Source organism: Thamnophis sirtalis, unplaced genomic scaffold (genome assembly GCF_051295495.1).
Source record: "Thamnophis sirtalis isolate CommonGarterSnake01/CBP01778 unplaced genomic scaffold, rThaSir2_p1.2 scaffold_4, whole genome shotgun sequence".
In the NCBI taxonomy this organism is placed as follows: domain Eukaryota; kingdom Metazoa; phylum Chordata; class Lepidosauria; order Squamata; family Natricidae; genus Thamnophis; species Thamnophis sirtalis.
Window position 1 is genome coordinate 104,809,233 of NW_028261384.1, and position 25,480 is coordinate 104,834,712.

At 39.3% G+C, this 25,480-nt stretch overlaps 2 protein-coding genes across 3 annotated transcripts; one reads left to right on the top strand and one right to left on the bottom strand.

Moving 5' to 3' along the window:
* Positions 1-795: 795 nt before the first annotated feature.
* Positions 796-13,537, top strand: NOSIP (nitric oxide synthase interacting protein). Its single transcript, XM_014065694.2, has 9 exons — positions 796-1,081; positions 1,557-1,667; positions 2,474-2,579; positions 4,663-4,744; positions 6,617-6,758; positions 8,587-8,693; positions 10,279-10,466; positions 10,596-10,704; positions 13,161-13,537. Exons 2-9 carry the CDS (start codon positions 1,598-1,600, stop codon positions 13,230-13,232), a joined length of 876 nt encoding a protein of 291 aa, XP_013921169.1. The 5' UTR covers positions 796-1,081; positions 1,557-1,597; the 3' UTR covers positions 13,233-13,537.
* Positions 13,538-13,609: 72 nt separating this feature from the next.
* RCN3 (reticulocalbin 3) lies at positions 13,610-24,898 on the bottom strand. 2 transcript variants are annotated; one of them, XM_087713659.1, is made up of 7 exons: positions 24,794-24,898; positions 21,476-21,717; positions 19,876-20,069; positions 19,163-19,335; positions 16,624-16,684; positions 16,179-16,378; positions 13,610-13,775 (listed from the first exon to the last, which is right to left on the bottom strand). In XM_087713659.1, the coding sequence occupies exons 1-7, from the start codon at positions 24,896-24,898 to the stop codon at positions 13,665-13,667; spliced, it is 1,086 nt and encodes a 361-aa protein (XP_087569785.1). In that variant the 3' UTR covers positions 13,610-13,664. The 2 variants fall into 2 exon arrangements, with proteins under 2 accessions (XP_087569785.1, XP_087569786.1); XM_087713660.1 differs by having other exon boundaries at positions 13,610-14,500.
* Between the last annotated feature and the right edge of the window lie 582 nt (positions 24,899-25,480).

Sequence of the window (25,480 nt, forward strand, 5' to 3'; positions counted from 1 at the left end):
CTCTCCCCACACCCCGCTAAAATCCCTTTTTAATATCCAAAGATCTGCCTTCATGCATTTTATAAGGGAATGTTATACTAAAATATTTCCCATGCTGCCCGCTCTATTTCAGAATAGCTGCAAGGTTTGTTCAGTTCTGTATTTTAAAAAAACGTACAAGACTGACAATACAAGAATACCCTTCCCCACCTGATTTCCTCCAAGTGCAAACTGCAAAACCCAAAACTTTTAATTAGATTGGTGAAAGTTACTTGGAAATAGCAAGTTTGGGTAAATCACTCTTCTAAGAGATGGAAAGGCTTAGAACATAGTACATTCTGAATAGTTTAGAAAATAATTTTCATCAGTCCCAGCCTCCAAATATTTGTATTACAGAAGTAGCCTATCTGCTCCAAGCATCTTTTGAAATAGGAGATGTATGAAATATACTATTAAAGCTAAGTAACTCCAACCATCAGAAAATAACAGCAGATCCAAAGAACAGCAACTGCAAAAAGAATCTATAAACTAATAATTTTGGAGACATTTTAAGAGAAAAAAGCCCTTTGCCCCCCCCCCCCCAACAATTGCTCTCCCTACACCTGCAAAGGAATTTGGGGGAGAAAAAACTTTGAGGGCGCTAAACAACAACAAAAGACCACAACACAGAGACAAAAGCCACAGGCCTGAACGCTTCTTTAACGTCCGGAACCTCGGTTTAGAAGCACTCAACTCCTTTTTCGCGGGACGCTTTAATCCGATACACATCCGGGTTGGGGGGGATTTCCGTTCTTTGGAGCCCTTCCGGACTCATAGATTTCCTGCTTCCGGTGTTGGGGGAGAAATTGTCCAGGAGGGGCAAACCGTCGTCTTCTTGAGCGTTTATTAAACTGAAAGAAGAACGGCAGAAAAAAGGAGTTGCGGTATTAAGTGCCTGGAGGCCAGGAATGGTTGTTAAGGTGCCAACCTTTCAGCTGGCTCCTTCTGAAGCATTTTGATCTGCAACCCCTGCCAGGCATCTGTCAAAGGTTTCACTTGCTGTTCGCCATTCGGCACAGCAGGTCGCTTTTCACTGCGGAATAGAGCGGTCAAAGTGTGGCTTGTGAGTAGTTTGGCATCATCTGCCTGACTAATTTGTATCTCAGTGTCTTTTATATCTTTAAAGCTTTAAAGATTGGCATTAAAATGGAATTAATATTGAAAAACTATTTTAAAATAAACTTGTATATCAATACTAGGATTATATAAATTTGATTAATGTAATTATTATTATATACTTTATTCATTAAACATGAAACTCAGTCAATTAAATTATTCCTGTTTTTATTGTTATTGTTATTAGTGTTAGTGTTAGTGTTGTTGTTATTGTTGTTTTATACCCAGAGGCCACACTGTTCATGTATTGATATTGATGTATATTTAAACATAAAAGTCCAATAAAACTTTTTTAAAAAGCTTTAAATATCTTTAATCTTTAAATCTTTAATCTTTGTTTTAATCTGCTTCCTATGTAAAGGTATCCGCTTCTTTGTATCTGACATTGTATTTCACTAGTTAATTTGATATCTTCTTCTTAGAAGAGAATTGGCTTTGTCCTGGATTGTCCAGCTACGTCTATATGACGCGTCATGGCAAGAACTGTACAGCGGGAGCTGTCTACACCTACCATGAAAAGAAAAAGGACACAGGTGAGGAGGCCACAGACTGAAATATATATGCTGTGTGTTCCTTAGTTGAGTGGGGAAATGTTTGCCTCTCATTGCAATAATGGAATTGCATGTGGAAATCCAAAGCAATTTTTCTTAGCCTGTTTCTGCTATATGTGTTGAACTGCAATTTTCATTCTGTGCTGCTAGCATATCAATTGGCATGCTGGCTAGGGATGACAGGAAATCATGTTGAGGAAAAGCAATCCACAGTGCAGGAGATTATGTGAAGAGGATGTCTCAAGTAGGATAGGAGAAATGTATTGGTAAAATAAGAATAATTACAAACATTTTCTTTCCATTTATTCAGTGGAAAGAAAAGTTTTTCATGAAGTCCCTAGGTCTTGTCGGTTGACATCCTCTGTGTGTAGTTTATATTGCTTTTATAGAAAAAGGTTCAGAGGATTGTCACAAGATTTGGGAGTAATTTCTCCCCACCCCTCAGACATAATATAGTGAAATAATGAAGACCACAACTGGGAGGCAGTTACCTTTGTGCTGTTTATGACTAGCTGGATATTGGGAAAATTTCTAGATTAGTTCAGAGTTTTGTTCACACCCCTGGAGTGTGATTAATACGCTCTAGTATTTAATCGAAACTCAGACTTATACTAATTCACACTACAAGTTTTGGAACAAGCTGAGCCTTCTTGGCAAACACTGCCTTTCTGATTAGAGTGTCATCAGTTGTTATCTTTTACCAGTTCTATCCAGCAATCCAAAGAGCCATTTGAATAGGTTTTTTCAATACTGCTCTCTTACTGTGACCTTCCCTCTGTTTTTTTCAGCTGCCTCTGGTTATGGGACACAGAACGTCCGTTTGAGCAAAGATGCTGTCAAGGACTTTGATTGCTGCTGTCTCTCCCTGCAGCCCTGCAAGGACCCTGTTGTGACGTAATTATCAGATCCATTTGAAATATTTTAGTCTTATGCTGAAGTTCTTCCTGTGTGTCTTTTATTTAACTTTCTCAATAATGTAATCTCTAAAAATAATAGAATAATTGACCCTGCCCAGTATCATTAATTTATTTGTACCTTTGCTGTATGCGCCTGTTGATTTTTTTAAAACAAATGTAGAAGCCTTTTTAGTGTGTAATTGTACAGATAAAGTAATGTGTACCTTTTGCCACTTGACAGTACTTTATTATTTGCATGACATATTTAGTGCTGGCCCTAGCCTTGTTTTGGAAGGAAATTTGAAAATTTAAGAGTGAAATAGATGCACTTTGCCTTTTAAATCCTCCCAGGTATTAAAAAAAAGTCTACAATTTTACTTTTTACAGGGGCCGGGGAGGGGGAAAACCCCACAAGAACTGCTTTTGTCTCTTTTGTGCCTTTCCTGCACAATCTTAATTCTGTTGGTACGCTCCTCCAGCCTTTGTTTGGAAAATAATTACCTTCTGTTTCATAGAGGAATTGCGGTTAAAAACTAGAACATAAATTCAGTATGTCTCTGTGCTATTATGCCCCCTCTCTCTGGAAAATTAAGTCCAGCAATAGAACACAGATCATGTACTTCATGTATCTATTGTTGCACATGAAATGTTCTATGAGAACTATTTTAGGCATTATAGCATTGCGATCCTCCACAGATTGCTATTTCTGAATATCATTGGTGCACGAAAAAGTTTATTTTGGGGGGAGGAGTAGGTGAACAAAGGGGCAGAATACAGTTACTGTTACAGAATTGGGAATGATGTAGACAAGTTTTAAACTAAAACAACAAAGGCCAGCGAGAAATGGGGCATAGCTCCATTACCAATCCTGGCTTTTGTCTGCAATTCTGTAAAAAAATCCTCTTTCCCATCAAATTGATATCTGTAGTGGTTATCCTTTGTTAACTGCCTTGTTTAGTGACTGTTCAAATTTAGAACTGCACTGAAAAAGTAGTTTTACAGCCACCCCTGAACGTATGACATTAACAGTGTCTCCATGATCTCACGATCACAATTTGGGCCCTTAGCAATTGGCATGCATTTATAGTGGTCAGAATATCCCACAGTCACATGATTGCCATTTGTGAGTTTCACAACCAATTTCTGATAAGCTGTCAAAGGAGAAACTGGCAATAAGTTGGAAGATATGATCACGTGACATTGTGCTTAATGATCTAGGATAATTTGCTTAATGAATGCTGTGGGAGTGGCATCATAAGTCTGGGATAGTCGTATGATATTTCACTTAAACATGTTACTTAGTAAAGGAATTGCTGGTCTTACTTGCAGTCTTTAAGTGAGGATATCTATGCATGCGGAGATACTAGACTTCTTGAATTCTGTTGGTTTCATCTCTATCCTCTCTGATCCTGAAACTTTACCATGTGTTTCCTGGGCCACTTTTTTGAAGCCCATAAAGCAGTGATGAAATTCAATATTTTTTTTACTACCGGTTCTATGGGCATGGCTTGGTGGGCGTGGCAGGGGAAGGATACTGCAAATTCTCCATTCCCTCCCCATTCTTGGGGGAAAGGATATTGCAAAATCTCAATTCCCACCCTACTCTGGGGCCTGCCAGAGGTGATATTTGTCGGTTCTCTGAACTATTCAAAATTTCCGCTAACGGTTCTCCAGAACTTATCTAAACCTGCTGAATTTCATCCCTGCCACCCCTCTAATTGTAATGGCATGGTTTTTTGACATTTTGTCACACAAGCTAAAGATACCTCAAAATAGGCTTACTGCAGTTAAAAAACAAACAAACTTCCAACTTCCTGCCCCAAACTCAGAAAAATAAACTCTAGCCCTAACCATTTGCTTCTTCTCTATAAGGGTTAAGGGTCATTCTGGACATTAAAAACATGCCCCATCTTGCCACTCAGTTACATATATTACGACTTTTCAGATGTATCCTAGAATACAGAATATGATTACGCTCTGAAATTCTCACTGTAGTCAAAGAAGCATGGGGGCTTTAGGACTTGGGTTATGGTGGGTTTATAAGTGATATTTATGTTGCTTCCCCTCCTCCCCCTTTCCAGCCCTGATGGATACCTGTATGAAAAAGAAGCTATCCTGGAGTATATCCTACATCAGAAAAAGGAAATTGCCCGGCAAATGAAGGTATGCCAATATAGAGAGCTACAAGGATAATTGAGTTCGTACCTAATTGTCAATTTTAATAGATATATTGGAAGATTATTCTTAAAACAGCTAGCAAATGAAAGAAGATGCGGAAAAGAACTGAATCCCAGTAACATAAAATATATATGCTATATAACATGAAAATTAACCCAGTACATGTGACTTAGCTGAAGTGAGTTTAGTGTGGGCATTCTACATTTTTATAAAGACTCAGATGATACTTTATCTTCATAACAATTCACAAGAATTATTTTATTCTTTTCATAGGCCTGCTATTCAGTAGCATTTATCCAGATCAAAAGCCTTTATCCTCTGCCAGTGATTCACTGTAGTTTGAGGAAGAAAGATATCCAAAGCTTCTGACAGTCATTGCCTAATGGCCCAGAAGGGCTGATACTATCAGACCAACGGGGCTGCAAGGTTTAAGAAACAGTCTGTTCAAGAAAGGATGTGGAAGTAGATCTAGAAACAAGATTTTAGTGGTTATTCAATTTTGCTCTATAAACTTCTTTGAGAAATTTATTCTAGAATTAATATATAAACATTATAAAACAATACATTTAGATTTTGACTGAAAACTGAAGATGAACTCCATAGCTGTGGCCAAATTTGGTTACTCTTTCTTTGGTCTAGTGGTTAAGGCACCAGGCTAGAAAGTTCAGGTTTCACCTTAGCTGGGTAAACCAGCTCGGTGATTTAGGCCAGTCACTCTCTCAGCCCATTTCTCCTCAGACGTGGTTGTTGTAGGGAAAAGATGGGGAAAAGATGAGGAGGAAAGTGTGCTGGATATGCTTGAGTTATTTATAAAAACAATAAAGGTGAGATACAAATACTGCTTTTTCCCGAAAATAAGACGTCTTATTTTCTTTTGACCCCCGAAATAAGCGCTTGGCTTTATTTTCGGGAAGATCTTATTAATTTTGAGGTACAGGAGGTAGCAAGTGTGGTCACCTCATGGCTGCTGCTGTGTTGCAATATTTTTGGGGAGGGTTTATTTTACCGCATGCACTCACAAGCCCGATTGGACTTATTATCCGGGGAGGTCTTATTTTCAGGGAAACAGGGTAAAGAAATAAATTCTCTTTCTAGATTTGGAAGATACATTTATAGAATAGGGACTACGTTTCTTTAGTAAAAGTTGATATGGACCTTATTGGCCATCGATTCCTGACTTAAAAAGAGATTTAAGTGTTAACATAGGCATCCTGTCTTTTGGCCAGTGTTGGATTATGAGTATCAAAAATAAAAAGAGCACATAATGATTCTTGTATATTTTAGTTCAAATCCCATTCTGGAGGCTATTAATGGGAATGGGTCTTCTTTTTCCCTTTTCAGGTGATAGTACTACATTAGAGGAATGTAGGACAAAAAAAATCAGCACTTTTTAGAAAGACTACATCTCTACTAAGCTAGAAACCAAACTTTGGTTTATGTTTATGGCTCAGTTACTTGTTTGGGTATTTAGCATCTTAACTCACTGCTGTTGTTATAAGGCTGGGATATTGGGATCCATCAAATCTATTTACTGCTATTTACTCAACTCTGTTTATGTAGTGCTGCTGTTGGTTGGGCATTCCACAGCTGCAGTCTAGTTTCTTCATCTACCATAGTTGCCAACAAGCTTTTCATTATTTTTTTTTGCTCAAACTTTTCTCATTTAAAAGTAATTATGAAGCCAACAGCTTTTTTAAAAGCTTTACTTTTGCTTTTAATGAGCACAGTTATCCCCACTGCATGTTTGCCCTACATCTCTTATATAGAACAGAAGCAGTTGCTTTACAATTGACATGCTGAAAAGTAGAGCAACAGTGAATGGTTTCTTAGTAATTGCCTCCTTTTTGGCATTTGCAGGCCTATGAAAAACAGAAGAATGAAAAGAAGGCAGAAATGGCAGAGTTGAGCAAGGCTGCCAAAGAGTCCCAGGTGAAGAGTTTCCTTGACAAAGAGTTGAGCATTGTGAGCAAACATCTCAATCCCTTTGATCGTCACTCAGGTAAATCAGGAATGCAAGCAACATCTAAGCCACTGGTGGTGGAAGGGGGAAATATCTTGTTTGCCTTCTGTGTACAAGTATAACACGAATGGGTTCTTCCTTCTGCTGTGCCTGGTCTCGTGTAAACCTTAAAGATGCTGCCAGACTTGATAAGAATTGCTCCCATTTTCTCTGTTCTGGTACTGCTTGCCTTGTAGAAGCAGAGTGTTCACAAAGCTCCTATTCATTTTTCCCTGCCTTTTGGCAATGTTTGTAATTCATGGTGCAGTGCCTTAAGCAACTTTAGAAACCAGGGTTTTTTTTGGGGGGGGGGGGAGGCAGTCTCTTCTTACAAGGGTTGAATAAAAAATGTGGCTCCAGATGAGCATCCAGATGAGGTGTGTGCGTGCAACACTTAAGTGCAACAGTCAACAAATGATTAAGGTGAGTTTGAAAGCACAAATAGGATATTTGCTGCAACATGACAAGTCTTGATCTCATACCTTGTGAGCCACTCAAGAGGAGGTTGTTAAGTTAAAGAGATAAGGTGTGGAGCTCTTTCATGACAGCTTTAAGAAGCTTATCCATTGTTGGAAGAAGTGTGTTTCAAATGTAAATTATGTAAATACAAGTAATAAAAGGACTGATTTCAAGGACTATTTTCTGTGTTTTGAAAATTAAAATATCCCTATATAAACTAAACTGGGGAGGTGACTTTTTATTGGTCCTTACATACTGTAAATAGCTCCTTAGCTTACTGTCATATTTCTGTCTTCTCTTAAACTTTTTTCCTACCTTCATTCCATTTTTCAGTTTTACTGTCTACCCATCATCACCTCTTTTCAAATTAGCTCTCCTGCTATCGTTCTCTTTGCATTAATGAGAAGTGAGTCATCCAGGAGAAATGCAAGCAGTTGAACCCTTTCTTCGAGCATGGAGTAACAATGCCTGCACTATTCCCATCTTTGTGGAGCTTGGTAGTACTAAAGTAATGATAGCAATAGCACTTAGAATTACATACTGCTTCACAGTACTTTTTACAGCCCTCTCTAAGCGATTTACAGAGTCAGCCTATTGCCCCCAACTATCTGTGTCCTCATTTTACTCACCTTGAGCCTGGTGAGATTCGATCTACCAAACTGCTGGTAGCTGACAAGTCATCAGAAGTAGCCTGTGGTACTGCACTCTCACCACTATGCCACTGTGGCTCTATGTAATGATGAGGGACACATTTTGGGATGCACAAGAAAACTACTTCCTGGATCCTTTTACATGTTCTTGACTAAGCATGCACGGGGCCACGGTAGCCCAATGTGCAAATTGTACCCTGCTTCCCTGAAAATAAGACCTCCCCAGATAATAAGCCCAATCAGGTTTTTGCGCGTATGCACTAAAATAAGCCCCACCCTGATTAAGCCCTCCCCAAAAATATTGCAACACAGCAGCAGCCATGAGGTGACCACACTCTTCGCCTCCTGCACCTCAAAAATAATAATACCTCCCAAAAATAAGGCCAAGTGTTTATTTCGGAGGTAAAAAAAAAAAAAAGACCCTGTCTTATTTTCCGTGAAACACAGTATACCAAACAAAAGTACCTCATAAGGGTGGGGGGGATATGCCACCAGTTGTAAGGTAAAATTGTTTTTAACAATGTGTAATGTGTATGTATGCCTCTGTAATATTAAAAAAATGTTTTTAGCAGTACATGATTGCATATAAAATTATGTACAGGACATTTAATATTACAACAGCACCCCTGAGCATGTAGATGAATTCCATTACTGTTAGATGTGCAGTGTTTTCCCATATACAATTAATCTTAATAACTTTGTTCTTCTCTGCATTATAGGAGACCCTCAAGCTGGGCCCAGCAGTGGAGAAAAGGCCAAACAGCTACCAAGTTTTTGGATCCCTTCACTGACGCCTGAGGCCAAGACCAAAGCAATTCCAAAACCAGTGAGCTATTTGTCATTCCTTTTCAAGATTCACCAAACTGTCTTGCGTTTGACTACATTGCAAACCAGCTTAACTGCCATGGTTTCTATGAAGAATAACATAAACTCTTAAGTTGAATTAATATGGTTCTTATTTTGTCATTCTTTTTCAAGGTTCTCCTAATGCATGGGTGTCAAACTCAAATTTCATTGAGGGCTGCATTGTGCTTGTGTTTGACCTCGGAGGGGCGGGTGTGTGCATGGCCAGCTCAATGTCACTCATGTTTGGGGCGCCTGTGGTGGCCTAAGCGCTCTGCCAGAGAAAACATGCTCCCAAGCTCCATTTTCAGCTGAGACAGCCTCCTGCACTGGCAGAGGCACTGCAGGCCAGTCCTTTGCTGTTTCCAGGGTGGCAGCATAGGCACCCCGCGGGCCGGATCTGGCCCCTGAGCCTTGATTTGACACCCCTATCCTAATGCTTCTGTTAGCATATGTACATCTTGCAGTTTGTGTATGCTACAAAACGAAACCAGCTTAACTGCCATGTCTATAAAAAACTATAAAATCTTTAAATCTTGGATTAATGTGTTGCTGTATTCACAAAGCTTTTGTGGAACTAAAAAGTGAAGTTTTTTAGTTTAGAGTTCTTAGAAAAAGTCCTAAATTTTACTTAAAGCATTTACTTAATAGTTCTATTGGATCTAGATTTTTTCCTCCCCAAATCAGAAACCCTTCTGTTAAGTCTTGTTTTTCTTTGCTCATGGTTGTGGGTTGAAAAGTATTAAAGAGTTATGCTGCCTTTTCCAAACTGTTCCAGTCCAGATCTGTTGAACCATAGATCCCATAACTAGTCATGATGATTGCTTAACTCTTAATATTTTAAAATTTTCACCGATGTTTAAATGATCTGGATATATGAAGGAACTCTTTTTAAAACATTTGAGTTCCTTATTTGCTGATTGAAGATTACTTGGGGGGGGGGGGTTGTCAGGTTGACTGGAAGATACTACTAAAATTTATTTATGATGTATGATGCATATTATTATTTTTAATGCACTTTCTGATTTTCCAGTCATCAATATCTTATATTTTCAGGTTATATAGCAATATATTCTGCTTCACAGTGCTTTACAGCCCTCTGTAAGTAGTTTACAGTGTCAGCCTATTGCCCCCAAACAATCTGGACCCTCATTTTACTGATCTCAGAAAGATGGAAGGCTGAGTCAACCTTGAGCCACTCAGAATTGAACACTTGGTGTGAGTAGTGAGTTAGCCCTGCAGTACTGCATTCTAACTACTGTGTTGCGACAGCTTAAAGACAGGATTAGAATACATGTTTCCATATTTATTCTAATCTAACCCAAGTGTGTGATGGTGCATGCCTTTGGCTAGAGTTGACTCCTGGCGACTGGAGAAGTCTCTGCAGTTTTCTTGGCAGGATATCAGAAACGGTTTGCTGCTGCCTCCTCCTTAAAGATGAGAGCGCGACTGGTCCAACGTCTCCCAGCTGACTTTTGTGCCTAAGATAGGACTAGAAGTCACAGTCCCCAGTTTCTAGGGTTATTTTATCTTATCCCAGTTTATCTTATTCATTTCATTTCTTCCAGGACAAGTGCGTGTACTGCCCTATGAGTAGGAAACCACTGAAGCTGAAAGATTTGATCCCAGTGCACTTCACTCCTGTAGATGCCAGTGTAGATCGCGTTGGACTAATCAACCGGCAGGACCGCTACGTGTGTGCTGTCACACGAGACATGCTCGGAAACTCTGTCCCTTGTGCTGTGCTCCGTCCATCGTGAGTAATGGGGGGGGGTGTCTTTTCTTAGAGGAAAGGTTACATATGAGATGAAATCTCTAGTTGGATCCAAGCATGGGAATCTGTCTTACATTTAATATGTAAAAGAGATTTTTTTTTCTACCCAAGAGGCTCAGTTGTGACTCTGGAATGTGTGGAAAAACTTATCAAGAAGGATATGGTTGATCCAATGAACGGAGAGAAGTTGACAGACAAAGACATCATAGTTTTACAACGGGTGAGATTGACTATTAAAACTCTTTTTAAAATAAGATAACCATCATTCATATATGTATGTATGCATATATAATTTATATGGGATTATTTGGATTGTGAATGTTATCTCTTGGGCATCTACAGATGTTTATGGTACAATAGCAGAGTTGGAAGGGACCTTGGAGGTCTTCTAGTCCAACCCCCTGCCTAGGCAGGAAATCCTATACCGTTCCAGACAAATGGCTATCCAACATCTTATTAAAGACTTCTAGTGTTGGGGTATTCACAATTTCTGGAGGCAAGCTGTTCCACTGATTAATTGTTCTAACTTTCAGGAAATTTCTTCTCAGTTCTAAGTTGCGTCTCTCCTTCATTAGTTTCCACCCATTGCTTCTTGTTCTACCCTCTGGTGCCTTGGGGAATAGTTTGGCTCCCTCTTTTTTGTGGCAACCCGAGATATTGGAACACTGCTATTTCCCCTAGTCCTTGTTCACTGTCTCCCCTAGTCCTTCTTTTCATTAAACTAGATGTACCCAGTTCCTGCAACCGTTCTTCATGTTTTAGTCTCCAGTCCCCTAATCATCTTCGTTGCTCTTCTCTGCATTCTTTCTAGAGTCTCCACATCTTTTTTACATCGTGGCGACAAAAACTGAATGCAGTATTCCAAGTGTGGCCTTCCCAAGGCATTATAAAGTGGTATTAACCCTTCACATGATCTTGATTCTATCCCTCTGTTTATGTAGCCTAGAACTGTGTTGGCTTTTTTGGCAGCTGCTGCACATTGCTGGCTCATATTTAAATGGTTGTCTACTAGGACTCCAAGATCCCTCTCACAGTTACTACTATTGAGGAAGGTACCACCTATACTGTACCTGTGCATTTTATTTTTCTTGCTTAAATATAGAATCTTACTCTTTTCACCATTGAATTTCATTTTATTAGATAGTGCCCAATGTTCAAGTGTGTCAAGATTTTTCTGTATCTTAAGTCTGTCTTCTGGAGTGTTGGTTATTCCTGCCAGCTTGGTGCCATCTGCAAATCTGATGAGTTCCCCATTTATTCCCTCATCCAAATCATTAATGATGATGTTGAAGAGTACTGGGCCTAAAACAAAACCTTGGGATACTCCACTGCATACTTCCCTCCATGTAGATGCAGTTGCGTTGAGGACTACACGTTGAGTGCGGTTGGTCAGCCAGTTACGAATCCATCTGGTGGTGATGCTGTCTAACCCACATTCTTCTACTTTATCTAGTAGTAGGTTATGGTCTACCTTATCAACTGCCTTACTGAAGTCCAAGTAAACTATATTGACGTCATTCCTCTGATCCACTAATTTTGTCACTTTGTCAAAGAATGCAATAAGATTAGTCTGGCATGATCCGTTTTTGACAAACCCATGTTGGCTTTTGGCTATTACTTTGTTTACTTCTAGGTGTTCGCTAATTCTTTGCTTGAATATCTTTTCCAGAATCTTTCCTGGTATTGAGGTCAGGCTGATAGGTCTGTAGTTTCCTTGATCTATTTTTTTCCCTTTTTTGAAGATGGGAACCACATCAGCTCTTTTCCAGTCTTCTGGCAGTTCCCCCGTGCACCAGGATCTCTGAAAGATATAGTTCAGTGGTTCTGAGATCTCATCTGCCAGTTCCTTCAGAACCCTGGGGTGTAATCAATCCGGTCCTGGTGATTTGAACTCATCTAGGGTAGACAGGTGCTCACTTACTGTTTTCTTCCCTATTTCAATTTGTGTTCCTAATCTGATTTTTGTGGTGCTGTTTTTGATAGGTTGGACTGTTTTATCCCTTTGTGTAAAGACAGATGCAAAAAATGAGTTAAATAGTTTTGCTTTCTCCCTGTTGCTTGCCACTTTCTCCCAGCAATGGACTAATTGTTTCCTTAACCTTTTTCCTTGCTTTTAACATGTTGGAAGAAGCTTTTTTTGTTATTTTTTACTTTTGTGGAAAGCCTTTCTTCATTGTGAGCCTTCACTTTCTTTACAGGCTCGGGCTATTTGCTCTTATTCTGCCTTACTTATGCCCCCCCCCTTTCTACTTGTTATACTTGACTTTTTTGTCTTTCAATTTGTCAGAGTTCTTTTTGCAGCCATGTTGTAGAAAACTTAGCATGCTTTAAAAAGCATGTCATATGTACACTGTGATATGGCAGGTTTTAAAATACCAAGTCTCATGAACGCATTAGATGTGTTTTGTTAACGCAGGTTTAGAGCAAAATATGATATGCAGATTTGAGGGTAGGGAACTACACACTCACTTTGAAGGTTTCTGAATATTGGCAGAGAATTTCCTCCTGCCCAGGGCAATCACATGCCCCAGGATTAGCTGTCAAACAAAGCAGTTTGGGCTTCAGTTGTAATGTTGCCCAGCGACAAGCGCTCCGTAACCATCAAGGACAGCATAAGGGTGGGCCTTCCCTTCACCATGCCATTCCTCTTTCCTTATGAGTTTTCTCTTTTTCCAGGGTGGCACAGGATTTGCAGGATCAGGCGTGGAGCTGGAAGCCAAGAAATCTCGGCCTGTGATGCAAGCTTAGAATATTCAGATGGAGAAGAAAGGGATGATTCTCCACCTGATGCTGGCTGCCATCTGCTAGCTTAAAAAAGCTAATATTGCATATAAAGAAAGACAGTATTCTGCAATTCTGTAAACCAGACTTTCTTAAAAGTTTTTGAAAGAAAGAATTCTTAACTTGGGAAATGTGTAATCAGCAGCTTATTTTTAGGAATCATAATTTAATTGTCAAGTTTTTCTATCTTGGAAAAGAAAATAGAGGGTGCAGTTCACATAATCAAAGGCTCAGTGTAATTGAAATTGATTACTATTAAAAAAAGTGACATACTCTTTTGTTGGATCAATCTTTTTTGCCCTACAAAATTTGCTGCTTCTTTGTCCAATCTATGGCACAATATCTTGACAGGTTGGGAAATGATTTTATTAGTTATCCAAAATTTTACAAGTTAAGAGGTCACAATTCTTGGCGGGCCCCCAGATATTCAGCTGTGTTTTTATACTCTTTGGCGCTTTGAATGCTGTGCTTCATCAACTCTAAGACTTCATCTCGGGAAAGCCTGTTATCCTGGAGAAGGAAGGGGTACAGAGAAAGAACTACAAGCCTAGATAAGCAGTATTTATCCAAGGTATTGGCTACCACTAAGATGCTTAAAAATACATTCAACCTGCATTCAACGTTTTTTTACCTATATAGACAGATATTGGAGGTAATTTTGAACCCGAGTAGTTACTTCATTATTCCCAACAGGTCCCAGACAAGTGTTTGCAAAGAGAACAGCCGTGTTTGTTTTCTTAAAAGAAGGGAAGCATTTGAGGGAGCTAATCTTTGCTTTCCCTTAGATCAAGTGTGGATTGTAAGGGAAGAACTGAAGTGCATTAAGAACATTACAGAAGAGATTAAATGCACTGATGAAAGGAAGTGTATTTCATCTCAAACATCTCAAACATGGAGATCTTCATAACATGACAAGGGCTCACAGTGCTTTGGGGGAGATGGAAGCTGCAGAAAAACAGGAATGGATCCTAGGGGAAGCCACCCAAGTACACCAGCTACACTACTTTTTGAAGAAAGTTTAAGCAGGCCCTTCCAACAATAAATAGAGAGCAATTCCTTCTGGAGTGTGTTTCTCCCACTCCCATGTAAGGGAGAACCCGCTGTTGTATATTCCCCACCCAGGCCAATTACAGTTCATCGTGCTTCTTTGTCAAATCTTCACCATAGTTGGTAGCCTGGCTCCCCACAAACATGTTCCAATTGTCCAAAATTTCTTGCTTGGTTATTTTATCATCCTGCGATTTGGGGGAGGAAGCGAAGCAGTGGGAGAAGAGAAATAGAAAGGCAAGGAGAGAAGGGCACAATTATAACCCAATTACATCCCAATCATTTTTTAACATTTTTATATTGTGTTATTAGTAAATTATATATAAAACTTTAGTTTAAAGCCACTTATGTTAGTTTTTCAGGGGGAAAGAACACTGTTCTAAAATATGAATGTTTCCAGACTCTTAGAACAGTCCATGCCACAACAGATCATTAGAGGAGGCAGTTTAAATATTATGCTTTTCTTCATATAGAGGGCTAAAGTTCTTAGTGATACTACAGAGATTGCTGTATTTTACACACACCAACACGAATGACTTTTTTTTTTTAAAAAAAAGATCTACAATAGTGAATTTCAAGTTGCTCCCTTTTTATTCTGCTATTTCAAAACATAAAGATAGACAACTGGAGCCAAATAGTGGAAGCTGCATATCTTAGGAATTGGCAAATGTGTGACACAAAGCTACCACAGGTCACAATTCTGAACAAAATATTTATGATATCTGGACATTGTACACATACTCCTTGTGGCAGAATTCTTAAAAGAAGTTTGCTTTTAAGAGATTCAGCAGTAACGAAACATGCTTGGAAATTCAGCTTTCTATTCTCTCTATTCTTTCTATTCTCGTGGACAAGAAAGGAAGTTTTTCAGTAGAGGACAGGCATTAAAAAACTTTCTTAGAGCATGGTTAGTCCTTAGTCTAATGCTCTCATTAATGACCAATATTTTCATCCCTGAGGATGAAATTTGGGTCTTGACTGATATTGAGGAGCTGAAAATACATTTGGTGTCCTAGAAGCTGGATGTCTTTTTAGTCTTGTGCCACTTAATTGACATGAGATAGTCAAGGGCAAGCTTTCAAGTATTCATTTCAGATTGTGTTAAAATTGCATTTGTGGATAGATTTCAGTTGTATCGAGAAGTGCAGCTGGCATTCAGTCACCTGAAACTGAGATATGGGCTGCATATAAATTTAATAAATAAAAAGATAGATGAACAAATGAATAAATAAATATGAACTTTAAGAATTAAATTTTAGGATAACTATGGTAGTACTGGTCAGATACTGCCTAATGTTAGTAGAGAAGCCTATAATGAAAGCCTGGTGAGCTGCTATATGCTTTTGATTCCTTCCCTTTGTAGATTAAATAAAGTAATTTCTGCCAAGATTTGACCTGATTGCATTAGCTCTTTGAAAGTAGAGTACAAGCACAATTTTCGAATCGGATAAAGTGAGGAAAAAGTAAGGAAAGAATGAACTCTGTTTTAAATTCTATTAGTTTCCCAAAAATAGTTTTCTTCCATAATTAAAAAAATGACCCATTTCTTCATTTCATGAATTTGCATTGGACTTGGTAATAATCCCCAATTACAAGCAAACTAGGGCAGAAGTCTTTAAGGAATGCATTGATACCCAGCATGATTTGAGGGAGGATCAAAACCTGCCTTTTACTTCTACTTCCATGCCCAGGTCAAGAGACCTGGAGCTAAAGTAAAATCTTCAAATCAAGTTTTATTCTTGGGGACTCGCCCAATTATGGATGTATATAAAAAAAAGGCTAGTGGGTCACACACCATCCACATATCTCAACTCCTGTGTTAGCCTGAGCATTGCAGCTCCTTTCCCATGCCTAGATTATTCTTACCAGATCTTTGTCCGACTGAACAAGGAGATGCTTGGATTCCACTTCAGCATGATCATAGTCTGGGGGCAGGATCCAGTGCCCAATTTCCTCCCGATCCATCTTCCCATCTTTGTTGATATCTCTGTGTTCCAGGAATTGTTGACGTTCACTTGTCACCCAGCTAGGTTCCGGCTCCCCAGTTTCAGGGGAGTATATGTCACCTGATCAAATAAGAATAAGTGAGATACCAAAAATCTCCTGTTAACCCCACCTCTCTAGGTACTGGACTAAAGTAGAACCTTTCTTCTAATCAAGGCAAGCCAATGAAGGAATAGGATAGTAGAGATACTGAGTCTCATTACCTCCTCCTTCTGGGCTCAAAAAATACTTACAGCTCTGCCCCAAACCAGCCTACTTCTTAACAGGGTAATCCATTACCATTCAAGAAGAATTCTTATATTCTTACCGAGATATTCATCAACTTCTACGAAGCCATCACCATTCTTATCTATGTCCTCCAGGGTTTCCTGAAAAAAACCAGAAGGTTAACTCTTAATGGTATAGTAGATCTTTTCACAGAGAGTTGTGTCAGAAAGATAGCAAAACCTCAAGAAATAATGCCTGTAGTAAAAGGCATTTTCAGTTCCTAGATGCTTGGTAATATATTTCTGTTGCAGAACAAGGAAGTCATGGGAAATGTGGGTGAGTCATAATTGCTTTCTAAGTTTGGGCCTTGGTTACTCAAAGGAGGACCTACACTCTAATCCAGAGGTCTCCAACCTTGGCAACTTTAAGACTTGTGGACTGCAACTCCCAGAATTCCCCAGCCAGCAAAGTTTTGCTGGCTGAAGAATTCTGGGAGTTGAAGTCCACAAGTCTTAAACTTGCCAAGGTTTGGAGACCCCTACTCTAATCAACAATGGTTCTGCATGGTCTCAGATAGGATTTCCCCCAGATTTTTCTGGACTGGGTATGATCCCTTCTACCTTATGCAAAGCAGCTGCTCTAACACAAAATCACAGCTGTATCCATGTGTATTGGAGGAAATTGGGAAGGACTTCTCCAAGATTATAGTCAGCTTTGTATCTGGGAGAAAGGAGATGCTGAATGAAACACTGCATATTGGACTACTCTCCTAAGCATTAAGGAGAAAAGACTCATTTTTCAACTGAAACTCAAACAATTTAGACAGCAGACAGAATATTAGAGGGTTTGGATTTCTTTTGTCCCTTTTTTAAAAAAGCATATAGGAAGATTATTTTAAATCAACATCTCACTTCAGTTTCTGAATAGCAGTAGCCACACTTCATTCTTGCTTGTCATATTGCAAGCATAAAGCAGATCATTGCTACCTTTTACCATATAAACATGAGCTCTGGATTTTTCAGGATTATAAAATAGGATGCTAGGACAGCGCCACATCTTAATTTGGTAATTATAAAATCCTTTACAGAGACATGCTTTACATCATTTGAAATATTTTCTAAAGGAAAAATCTAACATTTCACAAGAGAGGTAAGGTGAATTAAATGAAAGGGGAGAAAGAGAATACATTTTAAATGGAAACTGAAAGGCAGGAACAGAAGTTTTAATAAAATAAACCTTGAACAGCTGCTGGGGTTTCAGCTCCATTTTTTTATGAGTTACATCTATCTACTAAGTAATAAAGATGTTGTCTACCTATCCAATATACGTACACAGAAAACAGGATTTCTTAATGGCAAAGTGTCTAAGAGGGGCTGTCACAAATATACATGTCACTAGCTGGGAAGATCAAGACAGTGCTGTTCTGAACCATGCAATCAGATTATTCTGATTCAGATAATTCTTGGTGGTTGATCTTTGTTTCAACTGGATAAACCCCAACCCCCTAAATTTCATAAGTTTATGTGTTATTTAAAAGTCCTAGTCTAATTATCTACTTGATATTTTTGAAAGGTTTTGAAGCAAAGCTTCTCTGATCCTTTGCTACTAATCATATTGGCAAGAATCTAGGCTAGTGTTTCTCAAACATAATAATTTGAAGATTTGTAGATTTCAATTCCCAGAATTCTCCAACCAGTTTGCTGACTAGGAAATTCTGGGAACTGAAGTCTACACATTATCTAGTTTCTATGGTTGAGAAAAAACTCCCCTGACTAAGCATTGTTTTTATATGGTATTTGGATTTACATGTTAAGTTGAAGATTAACCCATTAATTACCCATTAACCCATTAATACTAGTAGATGGTAGCCACTGAATTTATGGGAAAAAATTAAAATAAAGCAAATCTCATAAGATCTCTGCATGCTCACATTGTGGACATTTTTAATTCTTTAAAGATACATGCATTACTTATATATTAAAATATTTTTGCCCACCCGATACTATATAAAAGCATATGGCGATACCCACCAAGTGAAAAATTTGTCGACCTTTCTATTAAAAGCTGTAATTGGTTTTGGCTTTAGCTTAGCTTGTTGAGAGTTGTAGAGTTCAAAAATTATGGTTTATGACTGAGACTTCATGTGAATGAGAACATTAGTCAAACTACATTAAAATCAACTATGGGAAAATAGAAAATGTGAATCCAGATATAAATTCACTAAGCAACCATTTACTTCTATTCCATTTATAGGTTCTCTGTTTTCAATAGTTTTTCTAGTTCACTCATTGTTAAGGATAAGCAAGATCTATAACCCAGGAATTTTAATATTTTCACTTTTATTGATTTTTATAATCATTGTTTTTTTGCAGCCATATAAATATGATAAATAAACAAATGGAGATGATTCTATTGAAATTCTAATTCTATGCAAACACAGATAATGAAGCCATAGAATGGTTAGGGGAAGCCAATTTAGGTAGTAAGTAGAAATCTCTCTTGACTAGGCAGGGTCCACATAATGTGCTACGACATAGTATGCTGAGCTCTGTTGCTGAATAAGCCATCATTATTAGATTCATACAGCCAGATAACTAGAGCAATTTTGCACTGTTTAGTATTAGTATTCCCATCCTCACCATCACTATAATGTCCTTCATGTAGTCAAACTCTTCAGGATGAAGGAAAGCTGTGAATTCCTCTTTCGTCACACTCATATCTCCATTTTTGTCAGCAGCTTTGAATCGTCGTTCATCCCTGGCCAACATCTTCCGATAGGAATTCTTGTCCTCAAGATCCCCAAACTCTTCTCCTGAAGAAAGCAGAGACATGAGCATCAGTGAAGCCTCCCTTCCCCCAGTAAACCTGAGCACATAATTAACACTTATTTTCCTACAGGATTGGTTGACCATAATCACTCACAGACAATGGATGAAATAGTTCATCAGAATGAGATTATATCCTGAGTGATAAGCAAACCTCTCTCCGTATTAAATGCAATGTGAAGTCTTTGTAATGAGGCATGTGAGCATTAGGAAATTAAAGTATATAACTGCTGATTTTTGGGTCCTTTCGGGAGCAACCGCTGTAAGAGAGGAAACTAATTTTTTGAACTAATTTGAAATTATTGATGAGATACAGCAAAGTACACATCATGAGAAGGCAATTTTTTTAATCAATTACTCTTATTAATCTAACTTCTCAAGATACTGTCTACCTTTTCAATCTGCCTTTTTTGCAGGCTAGGTGACTATAGTACCTCCTGCTCTCCTGTGCTCTGGCTTAAAGTTTCTTCTCTCTCCCCCACATAAACATATGATCACACAAACACCTTTCTCTCCTACCCTCTTACCTTCATAGTGCCCATAAGTGGTCTTTTTGAACTCATTCCAAGTGATTTGGCCATCATTATCTTTGTCATAGTCCTTCCAGTTCTTGTTCACACTCTCATAGATGTAGCGGTTTTGAGTATGCTTGATCCAATCCTTCAATTCAGGCTGAGTCACGAAACCATCTCCATCTCGGTCAATTCGGTCCACAATCTTCCTGCAAAAAATAAGCATGAAAACTCAGGAGAGTGGCTTACAGAAACTCCCTGGGCTGCCCAACTCTAGTCTAAGGTTCTATAAAGAATGTCACGAACCACCAGCAACACATTTATGGAACACATTGGGAGTGGAGACTAGGTTTTCTTAGAAGTGAAGTACTAATGTTTTTGGAGGGGACCACTGGGAGTGGATGATCTACAGCACATTTTTGGGGCCGGTATTAAGATCCAATAGATCAAGGGATTTAAAGACCAGTTTAGAGACCTATCTTAATTATGTGCTTGATTTAACATTGTTAAAAAAATTTGAAACACACAGGCGTGTTTCCTGATGATGAAGTTAGATTAGAAAGCCAATTACCTAGAAGTAATAGGAGAATCAGGGTCTTTCTCTTTCACTAGATCTTCAGGCAAGATAAATATGCCTTATTTCTCAATATCCTCTAGGTCAGGGGTCCCCAAACCCCAGTCCGTGGACCCAGCACCAGTCTGTGGCTTCCAGAAACCAGGCTGGGTAAAAAAGCGAAGCCCCATCCACAGGATGCAGGCAAAACCAGAGCCCTCTGGTCTGTGAAAAAACCTCTCTCCGTAGAACTGGTCTCTTGTGCCCAAAGGGTTGGGGACCCCTGCTCTAGGCTAGGGGTCTCCAACCTTGGCAACTTTAAGACTTGTGGACTTCACAAGTCTTGTTGAAATCCACAATTCTTAAAGTTGCCATGGTTGGAGACCCCTGCTTTAGGCAATCACCATTTTATAAAGGGTGACTTGAGGCAGAAAATAGAAAACTTCCTTCTACATCTTATTCGTTCTTAATAGTTCCGGGGGGGGGGGGGGGGAGTATCTTTGCCTGATCAGTTTTCTAATGAGAACGTGATGCCTGTTGAACAATGTTTTTCAATCTTGGAAGCCTGCAGTCTAGAGAATTATGGAAATTGAACCCCGTACATCTTATGAGGACTGAGAAACATCACGTTGGAGAAATGATTCTCAAATGGCTGGCTAATACTATCTTTAAAAGGCTCTGGATTCATAGCACTATTTCTTTGCATTTGACCAAGAGAATAACTGCTTGAAGAAAAAAGGCTATATGATGAGACTTGTTTATTTAATCACATTATTATTTTGGTTGGGTTTTCTTTTGCTGATGTAGTTGAAATGGGCTGAATTCCATGTCAAGAATGGGCATAAAGCTTAGATGACAGGGAATTCATAAACTCTAGCTGTTTCAAATATGCTTGTAACCAGTTTGACCAAATCTTAACCCAGTTTGCACACAATAAGCCAGCATGCTTAGAATCCCCTCTTAGAAAAACAAGCTTACACCCTACAGGACTAGACATTTGATCTTCCTCTCCCAGTTTTGGAATGCAAAATTCTTTGTTCAATTTCGCCAATGCAACTTTACCCCAGTCTCTCTTTGCTCTCTTCGGGAGTTAGTTGGTCAAATGTCTTGGCGTCTTCTTTGCCTAAGAAGGCTTCATGATCATAGCGGAAGTCTTGACTGTCATCATGGGGGTGATCACTGAGGTCTTGACCATGGTGGATACGATCCTTCTTGTCAGGGGGTGGCTTGGCCTGGGCCCAGACTAGGCATACTGTCAACAGGTAATAGTAGCAAAGCGTGTTCTGCCAAGCCATTGTATGCCTCTTGAAAAAATAAAAATGATGAATAAGGAAAACACAGAGCATATACATTATATACATATCCTGATACATCAGGGTTTGAAAATTTTGTTCCTTGTATCCATCCACCTTCACTGCTTTTGAGAACTCCTGCTTTCTAAAAATATGACGTTCATTCTCCTATGCTATCCAGAGTTTGGAGAATACCACCTCTTTAATTTCCTTCAAATCCTTCTTCTAAGACTATCCTTGTACCATTTTGTGGATTATACCCCATTGTACTGATATTCAAACTGGCACTCTTTAAATGTTTTAGATAATAATATTTACCATCATCTGAAATTATAGATCTCTAAGACATCAGAGAGCAGATCTGCTATCACTCAGTCCATATCATCATGCTCTGCTTTTTTATTTATTTATTTATTTATTTATACGATTTATAGGCTGCCCAATCCTGGAGGACTCCGGGCGGCTTATTGTTTTTGCAAACCCTTCTCCTCCCCATTATTCTTTTTTTAATCACATTTTACATTGTGAGTTGGGCTTGTTCTTTTGTACCTGGTAAAGTTCCACAAATTCTAATGATGCTAATAACATGATAATGTTGTTCTTCTCTTTACCAAGATAACAGAGCCTTGCTCCCATATTTCTATTTGCTTTATTCCCTCTTTCTAACAATTGTATATTATGTTTATGCTTTACCTATATGGTAGTTCTCTACTCCATTCTAGGGAATCATCAATTTACCTTTCTGTAAAACAACTGATTTTAAAAAGATTGGCCCGGTTATCAAATGAACTCCATGTCTGAGCAAGATGTTGGATTCAGAGTCTCCCAGTCTCATATAATCCAGCAACATGTTGCTTCTTTTCTGCACTGATTTTAGATTTGAAACAATATCTCCCAGTCATAATCTTGCCATGTAGGATTGCGATCAGATGCCTGAGATAAGTCGCCAATCACCTAGTTTTATCCTGAGGCCTCTCTCCATACCAAAGACCACCAAGTCCCCATTCCCAGCTCTACTTAGTCATTCTACTTCCTTTCATCCTAGTCCATTCATCCAGACAGAAAGCTCTATCATTCTCTAAGGCTCTGTTGGAGGTGGGCATTGATAATAAGGGCTGCACTTTTCAAGGGGGAAAACATCAGCAGATCACAGCAGCAGAAGCAAATTAGGCCAGTTCTCAGTTTGCTGCCCAGAATACAGAATGTTCAATTCCTGAAGTGGCTCAATGAACACTGTTCCTGCTCTGTCCAGAACAAAGCCACTGAAGAACAAAATGACACAGAAAGGGAGCACAGCTTTACATCCGAGGCTGTAGTACAAAAAAGGACCCTTCCATTGCCAAACTCCTTGGCCTATGGAAGATCCTGGATTGAATGAAACCTAACAGCCTCCTGCCACTGCACAAAGCCATCTTAAGAAGTAATTTCACTGCAATAAAAACTGACAAATCAAGTTGTGGCATTTTGAAGAGTACCAACAGAAGAGTATATGGGTAGCCCAAGATAGAACTGTGGAATTCTCAGTGTTCTCTGAGCTTATGTTTCAGTGCCCAATTAGGTAACATCATCAGCATGTCTCTCGTTTGGATTGGGTACTTATACTGATGATGTTACCTATTTGGGTAATGAAATGTCTGCAAGCAAACAATCAAGCACAGAGAATTAAGAATCCCACCTCTTAAAGAATAGCAAATCTATTATGGTGAAAACCTTTTTGCTCGCTCATAGCAGTTTAATTGATGGATAATTTTAAAAAGGCTAGACAGGGCCATGCTTGGTTAACCTGTTTGAACTTTTGATAAAGAAACACCATAATTTCTAGCTGAGGACAGGACCTCAGAGTTTAAAAAAAAAAACCACTCTGAAAGAAGCAATGAAAACTCTCTTTCATATTGTTGCCTACCCTTCCCCCCAAAATCCAAGTCTTCATTTACTAATTCCTTCAGTAAAAAGCTGAAGAGACAAAGGGAATAGTAGACAAAGAGGTTGAGAAGAAACAGTGGAGACAGTGATAATGACCTGATTAACACTGGGTATTCACTAGCACTCAAGTATTGTTTTGTGAATGGTCAGTGTTATTCAAATAATAGTTGTCTTGCACTTTTTGCATTTCATTTTCCTTTAATCTCTTTCTTTACCATCACACCTCAGAATAATATTGTTACACTGATAGTAGAAATTAGGGCCAGGAAGTATTTGCCTTATGTACATTTACTGATTTTATACTGGATTGTGGTGAAACAAACTAATATATCTACTTGCAAGGGAGGGAATGCATATTTTATCCCCTCTCCCCATAGGATTGCCTTCAAATGCCAAGACAAATTAGTAGTTCAAACTAGAAGGAACCACAGGAGTCCCTGCTCCACCAAGACACAATCTGTGGAATTCAGAGCTAAAACACTTTATCTCTATTATTGCTTTTGGTGGAAAATACATCTTTCATTCAGGAAGCAAATGAAAAAAAAAGAAGTGATATTCCACATCAGAAAATATCTAACTATAAGTAGTAGATAGCAGCAAAAAAAAAACAAAAAACCCTACTAGATGATACAAATTAAATAAAAAACAGAGCAGGATGCAGAACTCTGGTACGAATAAGTAACTTTTTCAATAAGAGGTGGTTACTGCTACCCATTTCAAAGAGGGTTTCAGCGTCCCCCGGGAGTTTGTCCCTAAAATCCCACACGTGGCCACGTTGCTCCGTTTTCTAGAGTCACCAGGCGGTCTCCTCCCATTCTAAACCACAAGCACTCTTGCTCCAATAGCCCCCACAAAGCGCCAGATAGTTCAGCACCCCTTTGCTTCGGATGGTTCGATCTACTCTGTGGCGCCCCACAATCGGATCCTCTCACCTCTCCTATTTTATTCGTAAATCAAATCAAGAGCATCCCAACTTGCCCCAATTCCAATGCTGCCTTCTTTAACAAAGGAAAAGGTTGCCTTCCCTGATGAAGTTCTCTACGGTCAGCCGTAGAGACCTCATTTCGTCCACCTCATCTCTGGTCTGCCCATCCATAACCCCTTTCCATAAATTCCCCCTAGGCCAGCATCGATTTTTCCTGCCCGTCTCCCCCACGCCTTTTACCTCTTCCCCAAAGAAGCTGCAGCGCCCGCGAAGCCCACTCTCCGAATGCTGCCCCAGTTCATCTCTTCGCTCCGCTGGTTGTCTCCCTCCGGACACGCCCCTCATCTCTGCAATGTCCAATCCGGGGCCTCGGTGGGATGATGGGCGTGGCCGAGCGCTCGGGGACTGGTCCGTCTGCGCCACGTTGACACAAAATTCCCTACTTCCCACGTTTTCCCGCAGCGCCTTGAAGGCGAGGCCAGCGGGGCGGGCTTTTTTTGTGGGGGGTTCTTCCCTGTTCCCCTCTTCGCCCAACTACAGAAGGACACCTCTGTCTGGCGCGCATCAATAATCTACCGCCACCCCTTTTTTGGCACTCAATGCTAGAATGAAATGAAATGAAATGCACTCTTAAAACCACGTGGCTTTCCAGGATTGTGGAACAGGGAAGGGGGGTTGCGGACCCCGATTCTGTGCCAAGTGTTTTATCAGTTTTGATTCGAGATCTTAGACACAGGAATTGCCTTCCATCTTTCCAACTTCGGTATGTCTAACCCAAAGGTGCTTTTTTCCCAAGAGGCAACGAACTTTCTGGTTTTTCTTTGAAGACGTTTTGAAGACGAGAATCTCCATAGACATTCCCTGCTTCTATTTCTCTGAATGTGCTCAAGTAATGTTGCTATTTAAAGAAAAAGAGATAGGAACATC